The sequence below is a fragment of the Artemia franciscana genome, chromosome 2 (genome assembly GCF_032884065.1).
Source record: "Artemia franciscana chromosome 2, ASM3288406v1, whole genome shotgun sequence".
Lineage (NCBI taxonomy): Eukaryota > Metazoa > Arthropoda > Branchiopoda > Anostraca > Artemiidae > Artemia > Artemia franciscana.
The window spans coordinates 29,154,241-29,180,497 of NC_088864.1; the positions used below are offsets into that span (position 1 = coordinate 29,154,241).

At 33.7% G+C, this 26,257-nt stretch overlaps 1 protein-coding gene across 5 annotated transcripts in view; it reads left to right on the top strand.

Annotated features, from left to right (window-relative positions):
- Window positions 1-23,792, top strand: part of LOC136039861 (malonyl-CoA decarboxylase, mitochondrial-like) — a 50,779-nt gene extending 26,987 nt beyond the window's left edge. For all 5 annotated transcript variants that reach the window (XM_065723821.1, XM_065723839.1, XM_065723803.1 and 2 more), the window contains exons 8-11: window positions 10,516-10,660; window positions 13,638-13,853; window positions 19,171-19,276; window positions 23,506-23,792. In XM_065723821.1, coding sequence (XP_065579893.1) covers window positions 10,516-10,660; window positions 13,638-13,853; window positions 19,171-19,276; window positions 23,506-23,632 — 594 coding nt within the window. In that variant the 3' untranslated portion in view covers window positions 23,633-23,792. The remainder of the gene's footprint in view (window positions 1-10,515; window positions 10,661-13,637; window positions 13,854-19,170; window positions 19,277-23,505) is intronic.
- Window positions 23,793-26,257: the final 2,465 nt, after the last annotated feature.

The following is a 26,257-nucleotide window of genomic DNA, read 5'->3' on the forward strand; positions in this document are numbered from 1 at the left end:
TCCCCTGGACAATTTCATCGGAATATCTCTAGATATAAAATCGAGTCAGTAAAGAGAAAGTAAGATAAATATCGTGTAGGAGTCCTTGCAAATTCTCCCTTGTAAGTTCATCCCCGGAAACTTCGCTGCCCATGAAAAATTGTATGCCTGGAAAATCCCACCACAGAAAATTACCCCTCTCCAAAAAATGTCTGTTTACTAAGAAATAAAAATACTATACGTAATAGATAAAATTCATAACTTACAGCCCTTCCCTTACTTTATGGGGGGCTTTGTCATCTCCGGAGGCAAGGCCGTATCCTGGAGGGGGTAGGGGGTCTGACCCCTCCCCTCTCACCAAATGTTTGCCCAACTTCTAAAAACGTAACAAAAATGAATATAAACAAGTTCTAATGCGTTTTAAAAGTTCTTTACCCCCCCCCCGGAAATTCCTTTTGTAATCTTGTGGATACGACCCTGTCTGGAGGCACAATCATTTGATCTTTCAGCTAAGGTGAACAAAACGGATATCTTAAAATTTTGTTCGGATAATTTCTGGTAAAAAAGGGCGTGGGAGGGGACTAGGTGCCCTTCAATACTTTCGGTCACTTTAAAAGTGCACTAGAACCTTTAAAGTTTGTTCGAACGAGCCTTCTCCCGATACTCTTTGAACATTAGTTTGACACGATTACCCTGTCGAAAAAAAAACAAGCAAAAAAATACAAAATTCCACATTTTTGCAGATGGGAGGCTGAAACCTTTACAGAAGGGTTCTATGATTTGCTAAATCTGATGGTGCACTTTTCATCAAGTTTTCTTGACTTTTTGAAGGTGTTTCTCTCCTTTCTCGAAGATTACGCAAATTTTCTTAGGCTCGTAGATTTTGATGGGTACATTAAACAATGAATTTTATATATTTAGAATCAGCATAAAAAGTCAATTTTGATGTATGTATTGCTATAAAAATCACATTTCTTAGAATAACGATGATTATTGGGCCGAGTTGCTCCTTACTTACAGGTCGTTACCGCAAACTGTTTGATTAACTGATCAGCCTTGGAAAACCCTCTCAGAAGGGACACTGGTGGGGGGCATGGACATTAATTTCAAGATTACCTCGTATACATATTTCTGAGACCATAATACAAGACCTCTACGACTTGAATGGAACAGTATTTCTTGGAACTAAAGACTCTCTATTGAAAATCTACAGAGCTTTTATAGGTTCGGCTGCTGGCGAAGCGTTCATTGCATTGATTACTGAAACTTTGCTATGTACTCCCCGCAAGCTAGCTTGATTTTGTTGTGGCTGAATCACAGGGACTGTCACGACACTTGCATCTATTGATACAGGTTGGGCTTTCAGCAGCCAGAAAGCCCAAAACAATGTCTCTCTATTTTACTCTGAAATTGGAGAAGATCGTCAGGGGAAATATATGCGGATCCATATATGTCTTATATGGATCCATATAAGGCCTATAAGCATAGAAGGTATTTTATACAGCCAAGCCCTTAGCAGGCCCTCGGCAACAATTTCACCCTCACTAAACGTATCATGAGTTCGGGAACAGGCTATGCCAACTTATGGATACAGGTATGTATGCTGTGCATCAGCATATATGAGGCAATGGATTAAATACATCAAAGTTCTTCTTCTCGGCCATTCTCGAAGCAATATTCTATGCTGGATCTTTTCTGCAGGACGTTCAACGGTGGATAGCAGAAAAAGTCGAAAACAGTCAAAAATTTTCAAGTATCGTTTTGGATGTTGATATTTATGTTTCGATATTTTATATCAATATTTGGTCCAATATATCAATATCGATACTGAATATCGCGCAACACTAGTTCGTTTTATGTTTTTTCCGAAAGTAAAAATATCGTTCATCGTTATCAGCGGTCCTTAGTTGGATAACGACAGAAAAAAAATTCTCGAAAACTTAGATCTCTTCTCTGAAGTTTACAAATTTTCTAATGGTCTCTCCCTCTATGCAGGCATTTTATCCTACTAAATAGCAAACAGATAGCAATAAAAAATATTTTATTTCCGTTATATCGGATTTTGCCATAATGTAAAATGTATTGCAATAATAAAAAAAATAATAGAAATATCATCAAAAAAACATAATTCACGGCCTGAAAAGGAGGGAGAATAAGAATACTAGTCTAACTATCTAATAAATAAAAAACGAAAAGTTTATAAAAAATAAAAAGAGGGAGGGATGTAATACAGAATTTTGGTTCGGGTGCTGTCAAAAGAGTTTTGTTCCGTTGCATTCAAAGTGAATACGAAGAAAGAGGCCAACCTTCGTCGTTCTTTGAATTTTGGTCGTCCAGGATATTCTCTTTCGCAACTAAAAATACAAGAAGGCTAAACTACTAAGACTGCTAAATTATGAGCAATTTATCAAGGAGAAGACCGCTAAACAAACAAAAAATCTGTAGATATGGGCTACATGAACCTACTATGTGCACTAAAAAAGGTGAACTAGGTAGTTGCCGTTTGCCCTCCCCCTTAGAAAATACCCCCGGTGTAGATAAATGCCCATTAAAGTTGATAGTTTTAGTTACAATACACGTCCTTTGAACTTTTGGATTTAAAGTTGGTGTAGTAGCTTAAAAAATAAATAGATATTAATATATTTAGCCCTTATGGCTTTTTACGATTGGCAACGCTATAGGATTGCCTCTGATTTAAGCAGGTGACTAGAACTTTCAGTTCCTCTTCTAACGAACCTTAGCAGTTATCAAGGGGAGTATGGGGGAGGATTTCCAGAGGGGCACTTATACCCGGTAGACTAACGCTAGAAACATGGCTATTTCTGTAATTTTTTTGAAAAAAAACGACGTTGCTTTAAATTATTTCAACAGAAATACCAAATAAATAGATTTCTCAATGATAACGTCCCTTAAAGTTTCCCTTTTTCAAAACAGGGGGAGTGGGGTGGAGAATCTAGGAAGGGTAAAAAAATCCTCAGTAGTGTCAAAACTGGACGCTATTGAATGTAAATCGGGTAAAATTCTCCAGATTACTCACTAGGAGAAAAGGAAATTAAACACAGGGAACTTAACACTATGATAGTGATTGTGAAAGAGTTGACGGTCTGATTTATTGACTGTTGTAGGAGAAGCAAAGAGAGTGAAGCGACATTTGGTGAAATTTATTTAAAAATATAAAATAAATGAAATTTAGAAAAAAATATAATAATTTAGAAATACATTTGGACTACTTATTTGCAAATTAGGGAGGTGGGGGTGATTGTAAAGTAATAGCGAGTCTGAATGCCTAATGTATTGGGTATAATTATTTTGCATATTTTGTAGTAAGAGTTGTTTTCTAAGTTCACACTGTCCAAATAATTTACCCTCCCCCCACCTAATGTGAAAATATATAGCCCAAATTACATATTTCCATCTATTCTGTCACTTTTCTTAGTCTCGTCTCACGCTAAGCTGAAAGCAACTAACGAAAAAAAATCAGTTCTATAATGTTTCAATAAATGAACAACTTGAGCTTGTTGGACTTTTATCATGCAAGTACCAGGAGGCTTATGGTGACGTGTGTTTTATCAAACGTATATTTTCTGTGCTTGCTTCTTTGTGTATGCACTGACAATTTTTTTTAAATACACTAATAAAACTATAAAGATGGAAATTATAGACCAATTTTTGAACCACACAAAACTTATAGATTAAAGCCCCTTATCTCTCTCCCTCCCTAAGAAGGAAGAAAAAACTGAAAAATTTGTCAAGCGAGGGCAGGAGGTCTGAGGAGTGGAGAGAGATAACAAAAGGCTTAAGGGCCACAGCTCAATAACCATAAATCCATTGTCCGTAAGTGGTAGAATATATATTAATAATAGCCACAAATCTACATATAATTTTTTGTCCTAAGAAGAAAGCTAAGTGTCTAGGAACTAAGGGAGAATTATTTACTAGTGGTCATTTATCTTGAGCAGATTGGTAGCAAAATAAAGTAATTCACAATGTAATTTTCACTAAGCCGTTCTTCAAATGCGTCATCTTCGCTTAGCTTTCCTGGCCCTTCAATGAATTTTAAACCATGAACAGATGCTTTCTGTTGAACGGCAATAGTCTCATCTAGTTTGCTTTGCCCTTCGCTATCTAGCTGCCCATATAGCTTTCCCTCTCCTGAAACGTCAGTTTCCAAGGTTTTGGGATTCTTTTCAATTTCGTTATCAACCACGAACTGTAGTAAGGAGCGATCCGGCTCAATAGTAGCCAAAACTCTAAAAAATCGAATTTTGATATAAATAGCTACATCAAAAGAATCGCATTTTAATGCTGATTTTAAATATATAAGTTTCATCAAGTTTAGTCTTAGCCATCAAAAGTTACGAGCCTGAGAAAATTTGCCTTATTTAGGAAAATAGGGGGAAACACCCCCTAAAAGTCGTAGGATCTTAACGAAAATGACACCATCAGATTCAGCGTATCAGAGAACCCTACTGTAGAAGTTTCAAACTCCTATCTACACAAATGTGGAATTTTGCATTTTTTGCCAGAAGAAAAATCACGGGTGCGTGTTTGTTTGTTTGTTTTTTTTTTTTTTTTTCCAGGGGTCATCGTATCGACCAAGTGGTCCTAGAATGTCGCAAGAGGGCTCATTCTAACGGAAATGAAAAGTTCTAGTGCCCTTTTTAAGTGACCAAAAAAATTGGAGGGCATCTAGGCCCCCTCCCACGCTCATTTTTTTCCCAAAGTCAACGGATCAAAATTTTGAGATAGCCATTTTGTTTGGCATAGTCGAAAATCTTAATAACTATGTTTTTGGGGATGACTTACTCCCCCACAGTCCCTGGGGGAGGGGTTACAAACTTCAACCAGTGTTTACATATAATAATGGTTATTGGGAAGTGTACAGACGTTTTTAGGGGGATTTTTTTGGTTTTGGGGGTAGGGTTGAGGGAGGGGGCTATGTTGGAGGATCTTTCCTTGGAGAAATATGCCATGGGGGGAAAAAATTCAATTAAAAGGGCGCAGGATTTTCTAGCATTAATATAAAAAAAAAACAATGAAAAAATAAACATGAAAACGTTTTTTCAAATGAAAGTAAGGAATAGCATTGAAATTTAAAACAAACAGAGATTATTACGCATATGAAGGGTTCTAAAAATACTTTAGCATAAAGAGCGAGGTATTTAGGAGAAGATAAATACCTCGCTCTTTATGCTAAAATATTTTTAGTGATTTCAACTATTTATTCTACGGCCTATTTGATTCAGGGGTCATTCTTAAAGAATTGGAACAAAACTTACGATTTAGTGTAAAGAGCGAGGTATTAACGAGGGTACAAACCCCCTCGTACACATAATAAAAATATAAGAATATAAAAGTTTGTTACGTAAGTTAATTCTTAAGTTACGTATATTTTTTACTAATAAAAACGTTCGTTGAATATTAAAAGTTCTAGTAGCCTTTTTAAGTAACCAAAAAATTGGAGGGCAGCTAGGCCTCCTTCCCCACCCCTTATTTCTCAAAATCGTCTGATCAAAACTAAGAGAAAGCCATTTATCCAAAAAAAAATTAATATACTAATTTCATTTCAAAAATTTATGTGCGGAGAGCCAAAATCAAACATGCATTAATTCAAAAACGTTCAGAAATTAAATAAAAAAAACTAGTTTTTTTAACTGAAAGTAAGGAGCGACATTAAAACTTAAAACGAACAGAAATTACTCCGTATATGAAATGGGTTGTCCCCTCCGCAGTCCCACGCTCTTTAAGCTAAAGTTTTTAGTTGTTTTAAAAAGTAGAATTGTGGCAAAGAGTCAAACTTTAGCGTAAAGAGCGAGGGACTGCGGAGGGGACAACCCATTTCATATACGGAGTAATTTCTGTTCGTTTTAAGTTTTAACGTCGCTCCTTACTTTCAGTTAAAAAAACTAGTTTTTTTTATTTAATGTCTGTAAGATACAATAAAAATTACTTGAAAGAATTATCAATTTTGTCATTTTCATTAAATCAAACTAATGACGCGCATGATCAATAGGGTAGGCCTAAGTACCTTATAATCTACTCTCCTATGAATAATACTGTTCTATACCATACTTTTCTAATTGATGGAGTAAGTAGCCCTATTCTATGGATCCCTAATTTGGACATAACAACATGAAGTGGTTTTCTTGTACTATAGTCAGACGAACTCTAAGTAAGGAGTGACCCGGCTCAATAGTAACCGAAACCCTAAAAAACTGAATTTTGATACCAATAAATACATACAAAAATTGGATTTTTATGCTGATTTCAAATGAATAAGTTTTATCAAGTTTAATCTTACCCATCAAAACTTACGAACCTGAGAAAACTTGCCTTATTTTCGAAAATAAGTCAAACTTACGAACCTGAGAAAACTTGCCTTATTTTCGAAAAAAGGGGGAAACACGCCCTAAAAGTGTTGAAAAATGGAAATCACTCCGTCAGACTCAGCGTATCAGAAAACCCTACTGTAGAGGTTTCAAGCTCCTATCTGCTAAATGTGATCACGGATGCGTGTTTATTTGTTTTTTGTTGTTGTTTTTTTTTTGTTTTTTTTTTCCAGGGGTGATCTTATCGACCCAGTGGTCCTTGAATATCGCGAGAGGGTTCATTCGAATGAAAATTAAAGTTCTAGTGCCCTTTTTAAATGACCAAAAAATTAGAGGGTAATAAGGCCCCCTCCCACGCTCATTTTTCGAAAGTCACCCGAAAAAATGAAACAACCATTTTGTTCAGAATCGTCAAAAAATGTAATAAATGTGTGTTTGAAGATGACTTCATCTCCCATATTCCCCGAGAAAGATTTTTTTTAGCACTTTCAAAAGAGCTACTTATTCTAATTAAACAGCCTTTGCGATTCCGTGGTCATTCTTAAAGAATTGGAACAAATTCGATCTTTAGCGTAAAGAGCGAGGTATTGACGAGGGGGCGAACTCCCCTCATATACGTAATAATTTTAGGTCGTTTTTAGTTTTAATGTTGCTCCTTACTTTCTGTTGAAAAAACTTGTTTTTTTTATTTACTTTATAGAAAAAGAATGGGGATTTAAATGTGCAATCCTTGTATAATTTGGTATGTAACTGGGCTCCTATGTATTATAGCAAACACACTCAAGTTGTCGATCTGAATGTAAGATCTGAAAAAAAGGGTTTCATAGCCGCAAAGACGAGTGACGAGTGGCAGAATGCATTGGACGTGTATAATTTGGGCTATATATTTGCACATTGAGGAGGGGGAGGGGGTAGTGGTAAAGTAATAGGACATCATGAAGATAGAAAACAATTCTTACTTCGTAATATGCAGCATAATTTTAGTATGCAAGCAAACACATTTTGCTTGCAGACACACTACCCCCATCCTCTCCCCTAATGTGGAAACATATAGCCCATATTCGGATCAAAAGCATGAGTGTGGTTGCTATAGTATGTAAGTACCTCTAACTGTTCACCTAGCAGATTTAAACAAGCAGGTTTTGGACCCTGTACTCTCCCCTTGCGTACTTACGTGTTATCCCGACCATACTCAAGAAGTGAAGTTAGGTTAATAGTAATAAAACATATCGAAATGTAATGCAAAAATAAATCTTTAATAGCAAAATTATGGGAACTACAACAGAGAATCCTGGAAATCAGGCTGCCCAGAACGCATTATATTAAATACCGAACATAACCTAACCTAACCAACTCTATACATTAAATATTTAAATAAAGTGTACCTGCATAGTAATTTATTTTACCCAGGCTAAGCTAATTCTCTCAGACAAACACAGAGAAACCGGTTTTAAACAGATCAAACTTCCGAGTGTGGTCGGGATAACACGTAAGTAGGCTACCACAAAATCTTCTACGGAGGTGGATTTTGCATGATTTGAAAAACGATCAGAAATTAATTCTAAACAAGATTTTTCTCAAGTGAAATTATCGAGAATTTTCCAGGCATAATTTTCCGTAGGAAGTTTTCCTGGGGGGATTTTTCAGCGAGAATAGCACTATCCAGAGGATTTCTTTGGAATATTTGAAAATGACAAGAAACTAATTAAAAATTAGTTTTTTAAGCTGATAATAAGGAGCTACATTAAAATTTAAGATAAACATAAGTTAGTCCTTACATGCATGGGCGCCCATAAGCTGAGTTTCAGGAGGAAGTGGCTATGAAAAATACTTTATATCCTTGAATATCCGTATGTACTTTGTTTTTCTCATGAGAGAGGACCTTATTGTACAAACACACGATTTTCCCTTTAAAACGTCAAGTGTAAATGGTAAGGGGGTGCTGGCACCCTGCCCCCCTCCCACCTACGGGCACCCATGCTTGCATAAGAGGGGCTGCCCACTCCTCCTGAAATAAGTTATGTACTTCCGTATTAGCCTGTACACGCTCGAGAAGTGAAGTTAGGCTAATCCAGATGAAATATACCAAAATATGATGAAAATATAATACTTTATTAACAAAATTATGTGAACTACAACAAAGAATTACAACCTACAACCAGAACACATTATAATATACCTAACCCAACCAAAATACCAACTCTATCTATCAAATATTTAATTAAAATATAATTACATCGTAGTTTTTCTGCTGAGCGTAATCTAATTTTCTCTGAACAGACACAGATAAAAATCGATTCTCGCACATCCAAAAGAGCAAACTTCTCGAGCGTGTACTGGCTAATACGGAAGTACCAAAAGTTGCTTTTTTTTATTCCTAAATGGATTGGACCATTGTTCCTAAATTGACCTAGTACTAAAGTATCCACATATTTATCATAGAATCTAAAAGAAAATTAATAACTTTCCTTCGGAACTGTCCCAACTTTTGCTTTTTAATAATTGCTGCCAGTTTCTTATTCCCTATTATCCCTTTTCACTTATTTTAATCCGTTTGCAAAAAAGTTCTAATGAGATAATCAGCTCAACATTATTCAAATGTCTAGCGTGAAGCAGGCAAATACTCAAATCAAACATGTTTCCACCCCATGCCACCTACAAAATTCAGTCTCCGGACGATAAACGAAAAACGAGCTATCACACACCCTCTAAAATACTGTGTTTTTCGATTTTTCAAGGAGGTGATACTGCTTCTAAAAGATCAGTTTGAGAAATATTGCCATTTTTACCTTATAATCAACTAGAACAGGAAGCGGTGAAAACATTTGCATGAATATTATTTTATTCTTATTCAGAATAAAGACATGTAAGACTCTTAATTAGACTATATTTTTCAAAAACATTTTTAGTATTTTGAAGAATTAAAAATAAAAGAAAAAAATCAAGGTACTCAAGAGTATACCTTTTGTTGAATAGTATCTCTATCTTAATTTTGCGCTGAAGTACAAGGAAATGTAAACGCAAAGAAATTTTATGCGGCAAATTGATACAGGACATTGATATACCTTAAAATAAAACCTAAATTTCATGCTCAGAAGTTTGTATCTGTGCAATATATTTGCCAGTGATTTAATTCTCAAACAATATAACGTCCTAAAAAGCATGTCCAAGCATTTTGTCAGTAATTTAATGCGAAATGATAGAGGAATTTCAGATTGTACGACTTTAAGTTTCGAATATGCTTGTACACGAGCTTTTTTGTGGCCAATTAAACTGAACAGTTATAGATCTACCGCTTTGCGCGTGAATGGGAGGTCTTTACAAGAGGGGGTGCACTTCAACCATAAAAAAAACGTTTTCCTATGATTGGTGCGTAACTCCCTCCTGGAAGAACCGTCCATTCATGTGTAGGCATAGTAGATCCATAACTATGCGAGTGTATTCCAAACTTAAAACTATACAGACTTACAGACCTTCCACGACTTACGGGTGTCATACCTGTAATGCAACCATGAATGCTTCTACCATGCCTGTAAGTGGATGGAAGTCCTTCCGCGAGGAGATGCGCTCCAACCGTATAAAAAACCACTGGCGTCAATTCACAAAAGCGCTGAGAGGAGGGATGAAAGTGTATTTTTGAAATCTAGGGGAGAATTTTTTTCCAATTTTCAATGGAAATACCAAAAAAAGGCATCTTAAATTTCTAGCATTTTCGAAATCTAAGGGGGAGAGGTACTAAAAAAATTCCGCCCCGCTATCTATGTCTCTTATGAAAAACAATGCAAATGGTTTCGATCTCCAACGCAATTACATCATTAGGACTGAAAAATATCGATTTGTATTCTGAAAAACCTCGACCCCCTTCCCACTTATGAACGTCCTGTAAATCACTGATTCTAGTACAGGTGCCATTTGCTTTGCTAGTGAATAGTCACTGAGATTACTGCTCCTCCCTCGCCCTCCCACACATTGAAATGTTCGTAATTTTTTCTCTGTAATCAGGACATTTTATTTGTTGCCAGAAAGGATAATCTGCATTCTTTCATAGTTTGAGAAAATTCCAGTTTCTTTCTCTCACGTTGTTTCAAAGCTTTAAACTTAATGAGGTAAAGTTTTCATTTTCATTTGGTTTACATTAACATTGTAGCTTTTAAAGCTAAATATAGGGTTTCTTTTCGTTGTTTCATTCCAAACTTTCGTTTTTAAGGGAATTGAATTGGGCACTTACTTGATTAAGAGAGTTGTTCATGAAATCCAGCAAGAGATGCCTAATGTTAAAGTATTCTCGACGCTATCACCGATCCCTGGCTTCAAAATGTGGCTCATTTCTCAAATTAAAGAAGCTGAAAAAGGTTTGTTCTTTAAAGGTTCATTGGGATGTTAGGTTTCGATATTTTATCCTTAAACTTAATTTAGATACTGAAAGTATGTTTTTGTATTCAAATTTTTAACAATTTTTTTTATTAGATTTTTCAATAGCAGTTTAAGTATTATCAAATTAATTGTTACAATATATAATAGATTATTATGAGTTTTTTTTCGACAAATCGTTGTGATTATCAAAATCTTGTCAGCTTTCTATTTGTACAATTTGATTGTATTCTAGGTATAAGTAGCCGATACCATTGAAAATTAGAATATTAACGCCCTAATTTATCACTGTGCTCATGTTCTCTTTAGAGCTAGTTTATATAGATTATAGTAATTTCTGGTGGTCTAAAATTAGAAACCTGCGGAATTATTGAAGCATTACTTTCGAAATTACAAGAACAAAATGACAACATTCTATTCGTAAGTACTTTTTTCCTAACTTGTAAAGTATTTGCTGTCTGCTAATGTACATGAAATTCTGAAGTGAATAGGATGCTAGTGATAGTCTAGGTGTTATTGCTTCATCGATAAGTAGATAAAAACATTTCAATAAATGATGAAAAGATGCATAAATAACATTTTTTCTTCTTTTTTTCTGTGTTAAGCATAGGCGAGAAATAGCACCTTGGGAGCCATTTTTGGCGGCTGTGTCTCAGGCCATTGTTGCCCTCTGTTTGGCAAATAAAAGCAAAAAAGCTACCCTTTTTTTACCAAATTTCATAGACGTTAAATTTCAATGCAATCTGAGACTATGAAGGCAACTCTACTTCCTGACGGGACATGGGCCATGCCAATACGTTTCGTGTAATTTGCAATAGGAAATCGTATTTGGTTTTCACACCTGAGTATGGAGAAAAAGGGACTCTTGCTATAATTATTAACGGCCAGTTTCTATTTTGAAGTAAAAATTTACTTATCTTTGGAAACCCGGGAAGACAAGAAAATTCAGTATGAAATTTTTGCAAAAACTTCGAATGATGGACTAGACTGCAAATTAGGAAATTTGGCTATAATCAATTTATTTCACATGTCGATAAATGAAGAAAACATGCATAAATAACACATACTCAGGCTTGTAGTTTTTATTTCCAAAGGTCAGTTTTCGTAAGATAAACTGCAACCTCTGGAGTTTATTATGACTTGGCAAGCTTAATATTTCATCTGAAACTGTCTTTGAAATATTCCTCTTGGTCGTCTTTTTCCGAGAGAAATTTGAAATTATCGATATCTGTTATCGCGTATATTTCGTAAACTTGTCTTTTCGGTTTTTTTTTCTACTAAAAACAAAACAAAATATTTAATGTAGATCGCTTCCCCATAGCGTTCATTCAATCTTTCTGAGCAAGTTCAGCTGGTTTAGTTTTATTTCTAATTGGGGAAGTTTAATCAAGATAAACTAGTGTTAATAAATTGTATTGTTGCGATTACTGCCTCATTCGTTGACCATGTCAAATGAATAAACAGTAACAAAGCTTGATTTGACCACTTTGGTCAGCATAAGGTTGGGAAGATAAGTAAGGTAATCGGTATTTTCCTGGATTTTTCCAAAGCTTTCGACATGGTCAATCATCCGTTATTGTTGCTGAAGTTAGAAAGGTATGAAATAAGAGGAGTTCCGCTCCGGTGGTTTGAATCATATTTTATGATTAATTAAGGTTAATTAATGTAAGGTTAATTCAAGCCTCTTTAAATTTTAATTTAAGCCTTTTTATCTTTAGTTTATTTTTTCTGTTTATTCACGGTAAAAACATTTATATTGCTGCATAATTCGAAAACCTGTTTGAATCATATATATATATATATATATATATATATATATATATATATATATATATATATATATATATATATATATATATATATATATATATATATATATATATATATATGTATATATATATATGTATATATATATATATATATATATATATATATATATATATATATATATATATATATATATATATATATATATATATATATATATATATATATATATATATATATATGTATATATGTATATATATATATATATATATATATATATATACATATATATATATACATATATATATATACATATATATATATATATATATATATATATATATATATATATATATATATATATATATTATATATTATATATATATATATATATATATATATATATATATATATATATATATATATATATATATATATATATATATATATATATATATATATATATATATATATAAATAGAAATGTTAAAAGTGATAATGTTAAATTTTGCTTTTTACCTGCAAAAAAGTACCTTCAAAGGTAAATTTTGATTCAAACTTGTTTGTATCGGTGAACATAATTTCTCAGGTAATTCTAGCCTGATAAAGATGACCTTATAAAGTTAATGTATGAATGTACTTTTCTGATTTTTTTGCATTGATGACCTTAACTTGTAATACATTGTTGCATATCAAACTGAACCGTATGAAACCAAACTGCATTTATCTGGTGTGTATTCTCATATCCTATAGGGTTTGTTACAAAAATATCTATGCTGCTGAACCTTTTATATCAATAGAGATTTCTGAAATAGCTTATTATCAACTTGACGATGAAACGATAAGGTACAAAACAAATTTTGAAGGAGTCAAGTCACTGAATAATAGCATTCAATAAAGAGGAGAAAAAGAGAATAACCTACAAAAACTATTAAACAGTAAAGTGTAGGTGTTTTCTTTACTTTAAAAATGCTGTAGAGACACATATACTATTGTATCATAATGATGTTGCAATTCAGAGTCCAAAACTTCAAATATTAGTTTGCAATGTGTTTCCGCCACTGCCATCACTTACGACAGAATGAAAATAATTTTAGAAGTGTGTGTGATGACAGAACATAGTTTAGAAGCATAGCTTAATGTAAACTCCTATTTGAATATTATAAGATACGGAATAGCGCTCAATTTCTAGGTTGTTGTCGAGTTTTCACGGAAGAAGAGCAAGTAAATCTAGTAGAGCATTTTGGGCCTCCGGATCGATTCTACTGTAGCTTTAGGTACATGCTTGGAAATGGATCTTGGATTCAGGATGACTCGTTAGTTCAAATCTTGGAAATACCGCTAATGAGGATGTGCGCTCAGTACTTGTTCCTAGAAAAGAGGCGAGGTTTGGCCCTTGACTCTGTTGGTAAGCATTTTGTATAAATTTTAAGCTAGGTATTGTGTGCAAAAATAATAGAAGTATTTGTTTAAGCACTCTCGTAGCAACGAAGCTGAAGCTTCTTTTTTAATTGGGTGTTTTTTTTTCAACTGCATCTTCATCCTTGTTTTTCCAAAGTTTTTCCTACGCAATGAAAGAGCTAAGTAGAAACTAACGACGAAAAAAATTGCTTCACAGATTCTGCAAGATATGTCTGTAAAACAAACTGAGGTAAATTAACTTGTGATATTTTCCGATATATGTAGAATTCTCAAAATAAGTCCTCTACTGAAAAACACTTAACCAACCTCAAAAAGCAAGATGTTCTCTCAGGAGGAGACAATTTCATAAGTAGGTGGAAAAAAATAGGAGACTAATTTCTAAAGTTCTTAATAGTCTTTCACCTACCATAATATCGATAAGTTTTAGCATACAATTAATAATTCTTTAGGTCGAAAAATCGATGGGGAAAAGTAACGACACAGTGGACTGGCGGGAAAATACTGTAGAATCAACTTCAACCCAGCAATGATAGACCCGCGCAAAATTCTACCTGCATAAGTTCAATCCAAGGAAAATTAAAGTAGATTGAGAGGAACAAGTTCAACCTTGAAAAACTCAACCCGTACAATACTTGACTGAAGCAAAACTCCAGCTGGCAAAACTCAACCCAACCATAATTTAACCCCGTAGAAATTGACCAGTTGCAATTCATCCCATCTAAAATCATCTAAAGCGAAACTCAGGGGGGACTCAGGAGCCCTACTGGGACCTTGAGTCAGATAGACTTTCAAACGAAGGATCATTCTAGTATCATTGACATAATGTACCGTTCTAGGAGGATGGGGACCTCCAACGCATCATTTTGGGCATGTGGCCCTGTTAGCCAGCCAGGGTTTGAATCTCTCTGAACGTTAATTATAAATAAATATAGCAGACCTTTTAAAAAAAGGTGGACTTCCAAGGCCCCAACTGTGGTCTTTTAGTCGGAGAGGCTGTTGATCCTTGGGTCGTTCTGATTCTAAAGAGGCGGAACATGCTTGGTTATGTTTTGCTTGACTGTGTTTAGTTTCCTAATTTGAATTGTCAGGTTGTGTTTTGTGGTTGTATCTTTGTTGGTTGTGTGGTCGATTTTCCTAGGTTGAGTAGGTAAGTTTGTGCTAGGTTAAGTGTTGCAGAGATCGAGTTTTGCGGACTAGGCTTTTATTGGGCTGACTTTTACATTGGACAGAATTTTGTCTGGTTGAATTCTACTTCGATCGACTTTTGCTTGTTTTAAATTTAGCTTAGTTGAATTTTACATATTCCTTACAAATAGGCTAGTGGGAAAGAATGTTAAAGGTTTTTGAGTTTGTGTATACCTATTTTTTTTGCTAATGGTTTAATTTATTTTAACAATTTTCGTTTCGTCAAGTTTACTTCGACAAGAATTATTTGGCGTTCTATAGCCCAACTACTTTTATCGTTTTGTGGAATCAATTTTGTTTTAGAGAATGTCTTTATGGACATACAGAGCCGAATCATGCAATTCATTTGATTTAAAATGAAAGTAAAAGGTTTGTCAGTTTGGCCCGGGGACGGCTTCAGTTGTATTTTATCCATACTTTGAGCTCAAATTTGTTACTGAAAAATAGCATTTGCCACCTTTGCAGCTTAAGGAGTTGATTTGTTTCTTACAATTTTTCAGTTCATATTGCTCATTTTATTGCTCTTTCTTACTGCTCTTAGAATTGGTCATTCAAAAATTGAATTAACGTCGCCGATAAAGTTGTCAAAACTAGATTTTGGCGAACTTTTTTTTTTTTTTTTTTTTTAATTCAGATTCTAAATTGATATTTTAAATTGTTGTTCCAAACATTTCTTTCATATTCCTATCCTAGCGCTGCTGAATTCCCGCTCTAATAAATGATTGTTGCGGTATTTTCTCTTGGTGTTTTCTGTCTTATATAAATAGTGAATGATCATTAAGATCCTACGATTCTGTGTTTACACTATTCTCCTCGGAAATCGTTGCTAATAGCCGTACCACATGGACTTGTAATTTAAGAAGGGGATAGAATTTTCATATTTACTTCGTAATGAAAGCCAAATAGTCTTTCTAATGAAATGTGATAGCTCATGTGGTAATTTGTCCCTGTCCTGAATATGATAATTGTTCAGTTTATTGACAGGATCTAAATGCACTATACCCTAGAGACAAATTTTATACTAAGATAATGTATTCTTGTAATAAAGAAGAATAAAAAATGGACTAATACTTTTGCGATTGGTTTCGCTACCGTAATAAAAAAAAGAGAAAAAAAAGAGGAATTACAGCAAGAATGTCTAGCAAGATGAAAATAGGAGTATAGGAGTTCAGTCGTGGCTGACAAGTGTCAAAGTATTGTAATTTCTGTTATCAGCATCATACATTGCGTTTCATCGCAACAAAGGCTGTTTATCTGGAAACCCTTACTTCCTGCAATATAATTTGCAATAGATTAAAGCCAATGCTTATCCGACCATGTGCTAGCTGCAAGAGTTTCGATTACTAAGAGTACCAACATTATTGCAGACTCTTTAGCAGAGCCTTCAAAGTTAGCTGCGTAGGACAATAACCAACCAATGATAGCCATGATGTCGATTACCCTCACCTGTCGGTTCTCTTTGAGGTATTGTGGCTCTTTCGCACAACACCGTTAAACTTTTCACATTAGCATAACTGAAAATACTGCGTTACGCTATGCAATCTGTAAGATTAATGTGTCCGTATAGTAGGCAGTGCTAGGTAGATTCGAGTTCTACTTAGAATTCTACGATAAAGTAAGTTTTGCGCTACGTTATGGCTTTTCTGGGTGCAAGTGAACCTGATACTTGGTACTTACCCACATCCTTACTAAAATACCCATTTTTGTTGTCCCTGAGAAAACATTGAGGGGTGTTACTTTATCTGGAGTCGGTGGTTCTACTTTGTCGCTGATTCAAAAGATTAGGAGATGTGTGTTGTTTCATTGGGAGGGGAACGACGATAAACCTGGTCTGGATGTCTTTTTTTTCTTTTTAACTAATTTTACATTGAAATACGAATCTGGTGAAATGAAGGAGCTAAAATTTATGTATTCAAAAAGCAATATGCCCCCCTATTTGAGTTGGTGCTTGATAAAAATGGGTAAGGATAATTTTTTCAAATAAATAAATAGTATTTTTTTCTTAATTTATGTTGGGTTTAGTTTCTCCGTCTTGCTTGCACATCCTTCGCAGATTGCTTGAGAAATCTTCGTTATTTTCAACTTCAAAGGAATCAATTGCACTGTGAAGGTGGATACACCCTTGTAATACTATTTATAACTGTTGAAAGCTAATTTTAAGAGTGGAATCAATATGTAGTACCAGAATAGGTCTCTCGACTAAGCTAATAAATTTAAATGAAAAAGTAGCGAGTTCTAGCAAGTTATTGAAGCATAGTTTCAAAATGTTATCTGACAAATATTCAAGGTGCATCATTTCGATCTCTGCGTGCACACGGAGTATAATTATATTTTCTTTCTTTTTCTTTTTTTTTTACTGGAAATAACTTGACCACGCTTCGATATGTTTCAAGGGGAAAAAGGCTATTGATCTAACGCTGTTCTACTGGAATGGGTGTGGTGTCTTATCATTTTGCCCTTATAGCTCGTACAAACATTGCGTTGTCCATTTCCACAAATTGATGGTGCTTTAAAAGAACTAAAAGGAGACTTTTTTAATGAAAAGTGGTTGGAACATTAAGGCTTCATTCACATATTCGACTGCCTTTTTTTTTAATATACCAATGTAAAGTGTTTCAAGAAAATATCTTAGAAACTATAAATCGAATCAGTTCTTCCTTTTAATTATCTTTCCCCCTTAGGTAAGTGGGAAAATGATAGCTGAAGTATTAGGGATCGTACATCCGCCATTTAGAGGGTTTAAAAGGAGGGGGCTTCATAATTACAGATGAGAACCCCTCTTAAGATGTCACATATAAAGAATGTATTTAACTTTTTTGGAGGGGAGGGAGAACAACCTTAGCCTATCAAAGCATTCAAACCTTGAAGTAAATATGCTTTGAAATTGGACGAAAGGGGTAGACATCCCCCTTTCAGGGCGTTATTGGAGGTAGCTTTGGAATTCAGATTTGTAACTCATATAAATGCCGACATTTTAGGAGTCTGTATGAAAAAAAAAGTCTTCTGAAGCTATTTTCGGAAAAATCATCAAAAATTTGTAAATATTTAAGGATTGGAATGAAAGCATTAAAGCTGTTGGCCAAAGTTGAGCAGCGACCAAAAAAATTTTGAAACATCGTCTTTGTCTAAACATAATATATCATAATACTTTTATTTTATTTTACATGTCTAATTCGCCAAATTTCATGAGGAATATTATTTGAATTTCTGGAATTATCCCCCCCCCCATTCTCATTGCCGATTGAAGAATCTATGTGGCCAAAAAATCTAACTCAATCAGTTAGATTGAGCGTTTTTATTATTTTTGGCAGAACCGTTGAAAAAAGAAGAATTAAACAAAGCTAACTCTTTCTTCCATAAAGATCTAACATTCTCCCTATAGTTATCGTTTGAGCCTATGTAGATCTTGACTACTATACAAAATCAGACTCAATCTCTAGACCCAAGTTTAGTATTTGCTGATCAATTTGACACTGCTAATGCTCTTATTACCGTTTCTGTATTTGTTCTGACCTTATTTCTATTTGAACTTCTTTTTAGGTAGGTAGAACTAGTATTTACACTTGCTCCTCCTCCTGCCACCGAACTTTTAGGCCAGAGCTAACTAAGGTTCAATGTTTAGCTGTTTCTGTAGACAACATTACAGAGTTCAGACGTCCACTTTGATCTGAGACTGCTGGTTAAGTCAGTGTCTGAGTTGGTTATTAACAGCTTTCATTCGTGGTTGTTTCTTCTTGTGCATAAATTCATTTTTTTCCTAATCCTTTATCAATTCTAAATATAGAGGGTAGAGATCCTAAATATATCCTAAAAAAAAAAAACATCCTAAAGGATATATTAAATAACGACGAAGGCCACGCTGCCTTTCCATCACAAACACCAAAAACAAGAAGAACAACAGGGAATTTTTTAAGACATTATAATTTCATTCTAATTTGTTTCCCACTGTCTTGAAAAATTCCCTATTGTTCTTCTTGTTTTTGGTGTTTGTAAAGGATATATTTTTCCCAAAAATTCATTTTTGTCTTACTAGTAGTGGTCTTAGATTGCTTTTGACTGCTTTCGTTTTTGGTTGCTTTACAGACGATAAAAATTTAAGTTGATCTCTTGACTTTTAGCAAATTTTCACCTTAGAAATGGTGCTGTTATGTGGCGGATTAACTGGAAAGCAGATTTGTCGCCAAGAGGCCTCGGAAATTCTTGTGGGATAATGGTAAATTACAGGTAAGCTTATCCTACTTTCAAGGGGGGATTAGTATAGTTGTTTTTTTCTGAGCATGTTTGTAATAATTTTAATATAGAACAATTGAAATAAAAAGGCCTTATTACACATATAAATTAGTGAATTCCACCGTATTTGCGATCTAGTAAGGCCGTGTCTAATTTAATCCGGCTATTTACCTTCTTTTCTCAGGAAATGGTTAGAAAAACCTCCTTTCTTGCAATGACCTTATCTTATCAGGGAATTAGTTCTATTTTCAGGGAATATTATTTGAATCTTTCTCCGTGAGTGACAAAAATGCGGAATTAAAATATTTTTGTGTTGGAGCCAACCGATTTAATTTGTCTCCTCATCGTGTTTACGGCTACTGTCCTTAATTTTTTGTCTTTTTACGTTTTGGAAAAAGAAGAACCAATCCAATTAAATTTTAGAGGAGATTCTGCTAAATTTTAAAATCTAATTAGTTTTCTAGAATTCACAGTTATCGTGTAATTATTTTTTTTTTATATTTTTATGTTGACCTGTAGGTGTTTAATACAAAATTAAACTTCAAAAAATCATCGTGCAAAAACTAAAGATATTTTTTTGAATTTAGGGTAAGCTTTTAAATCAGAATTATCTTTTTATTTCTTGAGCCATAATAAGTTCATTTTGTCCCCTGGTACTATCAACCGCAAATTTGTGGTTCAAGTCAATAATGAAACTATTGTTTGAGTTCTTTTTTGTTTCGGTTTGTAGAAACGCCGGTGTTTTGAAAAGAAACGCTGCAAAAAGTCCCTTCTACATGCTATTAAATAAAACAAGTTTTTTTAAGGAGCAACAAAAAAATGAACAAAAATTATTCCGTATATGAAAGGGGCTGTCCACTTCCTCAATTCCCCGCTCTTTACGCTATTTTTTTTTATTAATTTAAAAATGAGAGTTGTGACAAAGATTCAAACTTTAGCATAAAGAGTGAGGCGTTGTGGAGGGGACATGTCCTTTCATAGACGGAATAATTTCTGCTCGTTTTAAGTTTTAATGTCACTCCTTATTTTCAGTTAAAAAAATGTGTTTTTTTTTGTTTAATTTCTGAACGTTTTTCAACTAATGCAGGTTCGAAGTTGGCTCACCGTAGATAAATTAAAACGGAATTTGTATATTAATTTCGGCAAAACTCCTCCGTGGAAGTTTCATCCCATGTAAAGTGCAAATTCCCTCCAGACAGTTCCATACTCTCTGAAAATCACCTCCCCCCTCTCTTAAAATTTCATACGGATGATCTAGCCTGAAAAATTCTCCTTGGCCTACTTACGTTTGAAAGAGGACTTTCAATTTGATTTCTAATCGGTTTCTCTATCACACTGGAAATGCCCCCTTCCGTGGCATTTTTTTTCCTGGAAATCAAAACACGTGGATAACGGACCCCGGATAATTCACCCGGAACATCTCCGCATGCAAATTTGAGTTGATAAAGATACTGTGAGAAAATTAACAAGAATTTTGTATGGGAATTCTGTCAAATCTCCCCAGTGTAAAATTTCCCCTGGAAAATTCACCCGTGGGAAATTTCCCTCCCAAGGAAAATTCTACCTATGGAAACCCACCCTAAGCACAAAATACCCCCCCCCCCCGAAAAATGTCTGAATACTTTCCAATAACAAATACTATGGGTAAACAATGGGTAACTTTCATAACTTACAGGCCTCTCCCCTCGGGCTGTGGGGGGTCATTTTACCCTTAAAGACATAGTTATTTGATCTTCCAACTATACTGAATAACATGGCTATCTAAAAATTTTGATCAGATTACTTTGGAGAAAAAAGGGGCTTGGGAGGGGGTCAGTTGCCCTTGAGTCTTTTGGTTGCTTAAAAGAGGCACTTAAACTTTTAATTTCCGTTTCAATAAACCCTCTCCCGATCTTTTAGGACCATTATTTCGACACGATCACACATGGACAAAAAAATTACACACGCATCCATAATCTTTCTTCTGACAAGAATAGCTGAATTCTACATTTTGTAAGAGCTTGAAACTTCTATATTTGGGTTCTCTGGTACGCTGAATCTGACTGTTTGATTTTTATTAAGATTCCTTGAATTTTAGGGTGTGTTTCCTCTCTAATTCCAAAATCACACAGATTTTCTTAGGCTCGTAACTTTTGATGCGTAAAACTAAACTTGATGAATTTTATATATTTGGAATCAGCATAATAAGTTGATTCTTTTGATACATCTATTGATATCAAAATATCCGTTTTTAGACTTTCAGTTACTTTTGAGCAGAGTCGCTCCTAACTTACAGTTCGTTACTACGAACTGTTAGATATAAACAACTGTTTCTATGACGTCAACTGCGCCATAATTTACTTTTAAAGTTTGATTTTTTATTTTCAGATATTAGTTTGTTTTTATTTCGTTGTAAAATTTTATAACATCATTCCTAGGGAAGAATTAAGGTAGATAGTCATATAGCTAAGGGATGAAAGATTGGATTGATCTTGGGTTGACGCGTGAGGGACAATGTCCATTACGAGTTGTATGCAAAATGGTGGACTGAATTTCCTTAGACTCACAGCCGAACAAGTGACCTAAGCCTAATATATGGGTTATATTACATTAAGACTTTACTTGTTTTATTTGTATTGTTTGTAGAAGTCTTGGTTATTTCCTCAAATGTTTGTGTAATTTAGTGCTTCAGTTTTTTCTGATCTTTTTTCTCACTGCTCAAAACCCAAGAAAAGTCTGCAGCTAAATTCTTCAAAATAGTTTGCATAGTTTTTAATTCATGTAGTCATCCTTCTCTCTTATTGCTATTACTTTTATATGATTTGATCAATTTTTCTCATTTTCAGATTACGAATCTTTTTCTAATTTCTATTTATTATAATTATTTTCGTTTATAGTAGTTGAATCTAGCAGACTTTAATCAACATCACTGTCTAAGGATAGAACTTGTGCATATCCAACTGTGGAATTTTGAGATATTTCCCCAACACTAATAATATGTGCCAACCAGTTTGTTCTTTGGTTTCGATAAAAAAATTTTTATTATTAAAACGGTCTCATAAAGAAAGTTATTTTAATCAAGGTATTTGGAGACACGGTCATAGCTATTGAGAAGAGTGGAATCTTTCAATATTGTTTACATAAATATAAGCTATGTTGAGTGTCTCTTCGCTCCCAAGGAAATTAATCACGATGACATCTTGAAGTTATTAAGAAGATATTTCTTGCGTTCAATCCATTTAATGCCACCAGACAGGCTGTATCAGTCTTACATTATATCTTAATATTGTTATGTAGATTTTCCAGCAAACGCTAGGTGGCAGTGGCATTTATGGAAACCATTCTTGTCTCAAGTCTTGTTTGTCTGGGTTGATAAGACGAAGGATATTCTTCTGATCAATGCTAATTATCTTTAAAAAGAAGGAAAATTTGATTGAACGCTAACCAAGTTTGATATCCCCCGAGGTTTTCTTGTTGCAGTTTTAGTAGAAGTAGTATATTTTGAAAAGGTAGTTCTATTAGTTTCAGTGGTTAATCACCTCTACCTGCTGTATTGATAAAACTGAACCTTAAGATCCAAGGACAATAATTATGAATTTGCGATTTCATCTCTCCTCATCTCTGCATTTCCAAAAATGTGATTAACGAATTTTCCTGGAATGGTCATATTTTTACTATGTAAGGCCACTTGTATAACCCTTATAGTATTTAAGGAATCTAAAATAATTGATAGTGAATCATCAACAAAAAATTGAGACTATTGGAAAACGTTCCTTTTGAAATTGTAAGACATTATTGACAATACAGTTTTAGGATTTGTCGATGCTAATAAGTTTGATTTCAAGGGTCGAATGTAACTAATTTCTTAAAGACTAAAAAAGCTCTGAGTTACTCCCCCCCTCCCCCTCAAAGTTGCAATGTTTTATGATCATGTTTTTGTTTTTGTAATAAGTTTCTAAATAGATACTAAACGAGTTATTAAACAGTCAGCTGTATGATTCGTAAAATATAAACTTGTAAATCTTGCATAGCATAAATATAAGCTGTCGAGAAAAAATTTCGAAACAAGTAGGTCTTGAATTACCACAATTCTAAGATTACTGTTAATATTAGCGGAATAAATTAGCATAATAAGTTGGATGTTTCAGTTTCGGATTAATGATTTTTTGTTATAATTATAGAATTGATCAAGCTTGTTCGTGAAAAATGCTTACAAATTGAATGATCTTGATCATTTTTTTTAGATATTTTTTGGAAGACTGTGATGAAAATAGTTCTAAGTATTTGAGAAAACGGACTATAGCGACTTCTGAGCAAGTTGAACACCTTGCAAATGAGTCCGTGCAAGTGAAGACAAGTTCAAAGTTATAGATTCATTCTTTTAGAAGCATTTTAGGACTTTATAACGTCTCTGCTTATTCCTGTGATTTTATTACGGCCTAAAAAATTGAAATTGTATCAGGTTTTGTTACCAAAAGTTGTATTTATGTTTTAATAAATTTTATTTAGAAATTAAAATTTGATATTGTAATATTTTCATTGAAATGGATTTACATATTTATTTTCCCACGCATTTAGTTTTATATTAGTAAAACAAATGTTGGAAATATATCTTTCATATTAAGCAAAAAGCTTGTGTTTTGATTGATGTAATGTGGGCTATTTGCTTTATCATACGTAAAGTAGTTGTTTATCGTATTTGGATTAAAGAATCAAATTAATTATAAGTTTTTTAAAAGAACTGGAAAACTTGGAGGTTTTCCAATTCGATTCAAGAACTTTCAAAAATTCTTTGACCATAAGCCCCAAACTGTTAAATAATTTTACAGTTAAATGACGGATAATTTTTGTAGAAGTTAGACTAAGCAACTCTATGCGCAAAGATACTTGAGTACGTACTCAGCTCTCATAAGCGTTTGTTCGAGTAAAAGACTGGTAAAATACGAGTCAAGGGTTTAAGATACGCCACGTCTTTTTGTCAAAAACAAAAATATATAAAAGTTCATCTTTTTCAAATTAAATAAGCAACTTGTTAATCCTTGAATAGATTTAGGATTTTTATGTATGGCTAATCCTGGTAAACTTGTCGAAGTATTGTGAGTTTTTTTTTATTGCTCGTTTTCCTTACTTTTCTTAGTGTGGTAAGTTAGTGTTAATGTTTTCTTTGTTTCTCTTTCTTATTTCTCTGTAATGAAATCCTGTTTACATAGCGCTCTTTAATAAAATCAAAGAATAGATACTAATTCTATCACTACAAGGACATCATAGTTCTACTTCTTGTGTACAGAAAACTTGGGCTTTTAAGTACAGTTCTGTTTTTCTCTCTCACTTTCTGTTTCTCACGCACTCGCCCTCTTTCTCTCTGGTTATATTTCTCATCATCTTTATTTTTAACTTTTTTTCTCTCTCTCTCTCTCTCTCTCTTATTCTTTCTCTCTCTCTCTCTCTCTCTCATTCTTTCTCTCTCTCTCTCCCTTTCTCTCTCTTTTAGCACTCCTGGAATTAGTTACAAAATTTTAGTTTTGCATTGTCAAAAAAGATAAAAATGGCGGTCATGAAAGTTTCAAGATGGTTTAATCGCAGGCGAATGCAAGATATTATGCCAAAACTTCATTTATATTAACACCTTTACTGTTGTTCCATGATTCCCAGCGTAATTTAAAAGCTTTGATAGCTAGTATTTCACATTATATGCCAATGTAAATAGAACACACAGTTTCCCTATGCAAAATAAGCCATAATTTTTTACATAGAATGAGTTCGTTCTAACGAAAGATTTAAGTGTACGCTGAAAAGGTTTACAATTGTTTTACAATGGATTACTTTTCATTCCATGTCTCAAATGAAGCTGACTCCATTCCAATGAAGTTCTAATGTTTATCTGTCGGGTAATTTCGTTTTGGGTTCAGTCCTACTTTGATTCGTTCTATTGAACAGGACCTGTTCAGAAATATACAATTAGTCTCAAAAATAAGCTTGGTGATTTTTTCCAATTACTACTAAGCATAGGTGTCATTTGAAAGGGGGGTAGTTGCCTAAAATAGTAATCGGTGAGAAACTGGCTTATGCGTTGCCAGGTTTATTTTGTTATCAAAACGTAATTTGACTAGGTTGAAAGGTATATTATAAATTAACTTTTTATTAAATTAGCGTCGATACGGCAAAAATTACGACAGTACTAGTTTTTTAGAAGTTTTATAGGATAAGGTAAGCGTACAAACGCCGCCGAGAATCCGCCGTGATGACTACAAAAAGGTAGATGACTATACTTTTTCTAACAAGTGTGTGTGTGATACTGAGTAAAAACATTTTTTTTTATTCCAGGATAAAGTGTGTATTGTAATTTTAGTTTATATATATATATATATATATATATATATATATATATATATATATATATATATATATATATATATGAAAAGAGAAATCACCAGTGCAACAGCACAAAAAAAAGACAGAAGGAGAAAAGGAAGACTGTTTTCCTACATTAGTGATTAATATAGATCAGCACTTGAATGAGGCCTTAACCCTACTCATCCATACAATCACATAGGTCAAACAGCATAGCCATACACAATCAACCATAAAGAATAATCCATGGACAGGCAGTCGTGTCGTCAGTAAGTACAAGTCTTCATTTACAAACATTAAAAAAAAAGACAAATGATTCAGAGGCAACAACCCAACACAAGGGCTCATCAGGATAATACACACTTGCCTATAGGGTTTCTGGACTTTAAAATTCTCATATATATATATATATATATATATATATATATATATATATATATATATATCAGTAATTTTGAAATATAATGAAATATATATGACAAGATTATTATGTTACCATCTATTGCAAGAATCTGCAATAAATATTTTGACTTATCCTGTATTCTTTCTTTGGGTTTGATGTGGCCTACAGATATTTAGGCTACTTATTAATTTCAATGCAATTTTCAATGGGAAAACTAACATAAATATTCTTTTTTGCTTTTA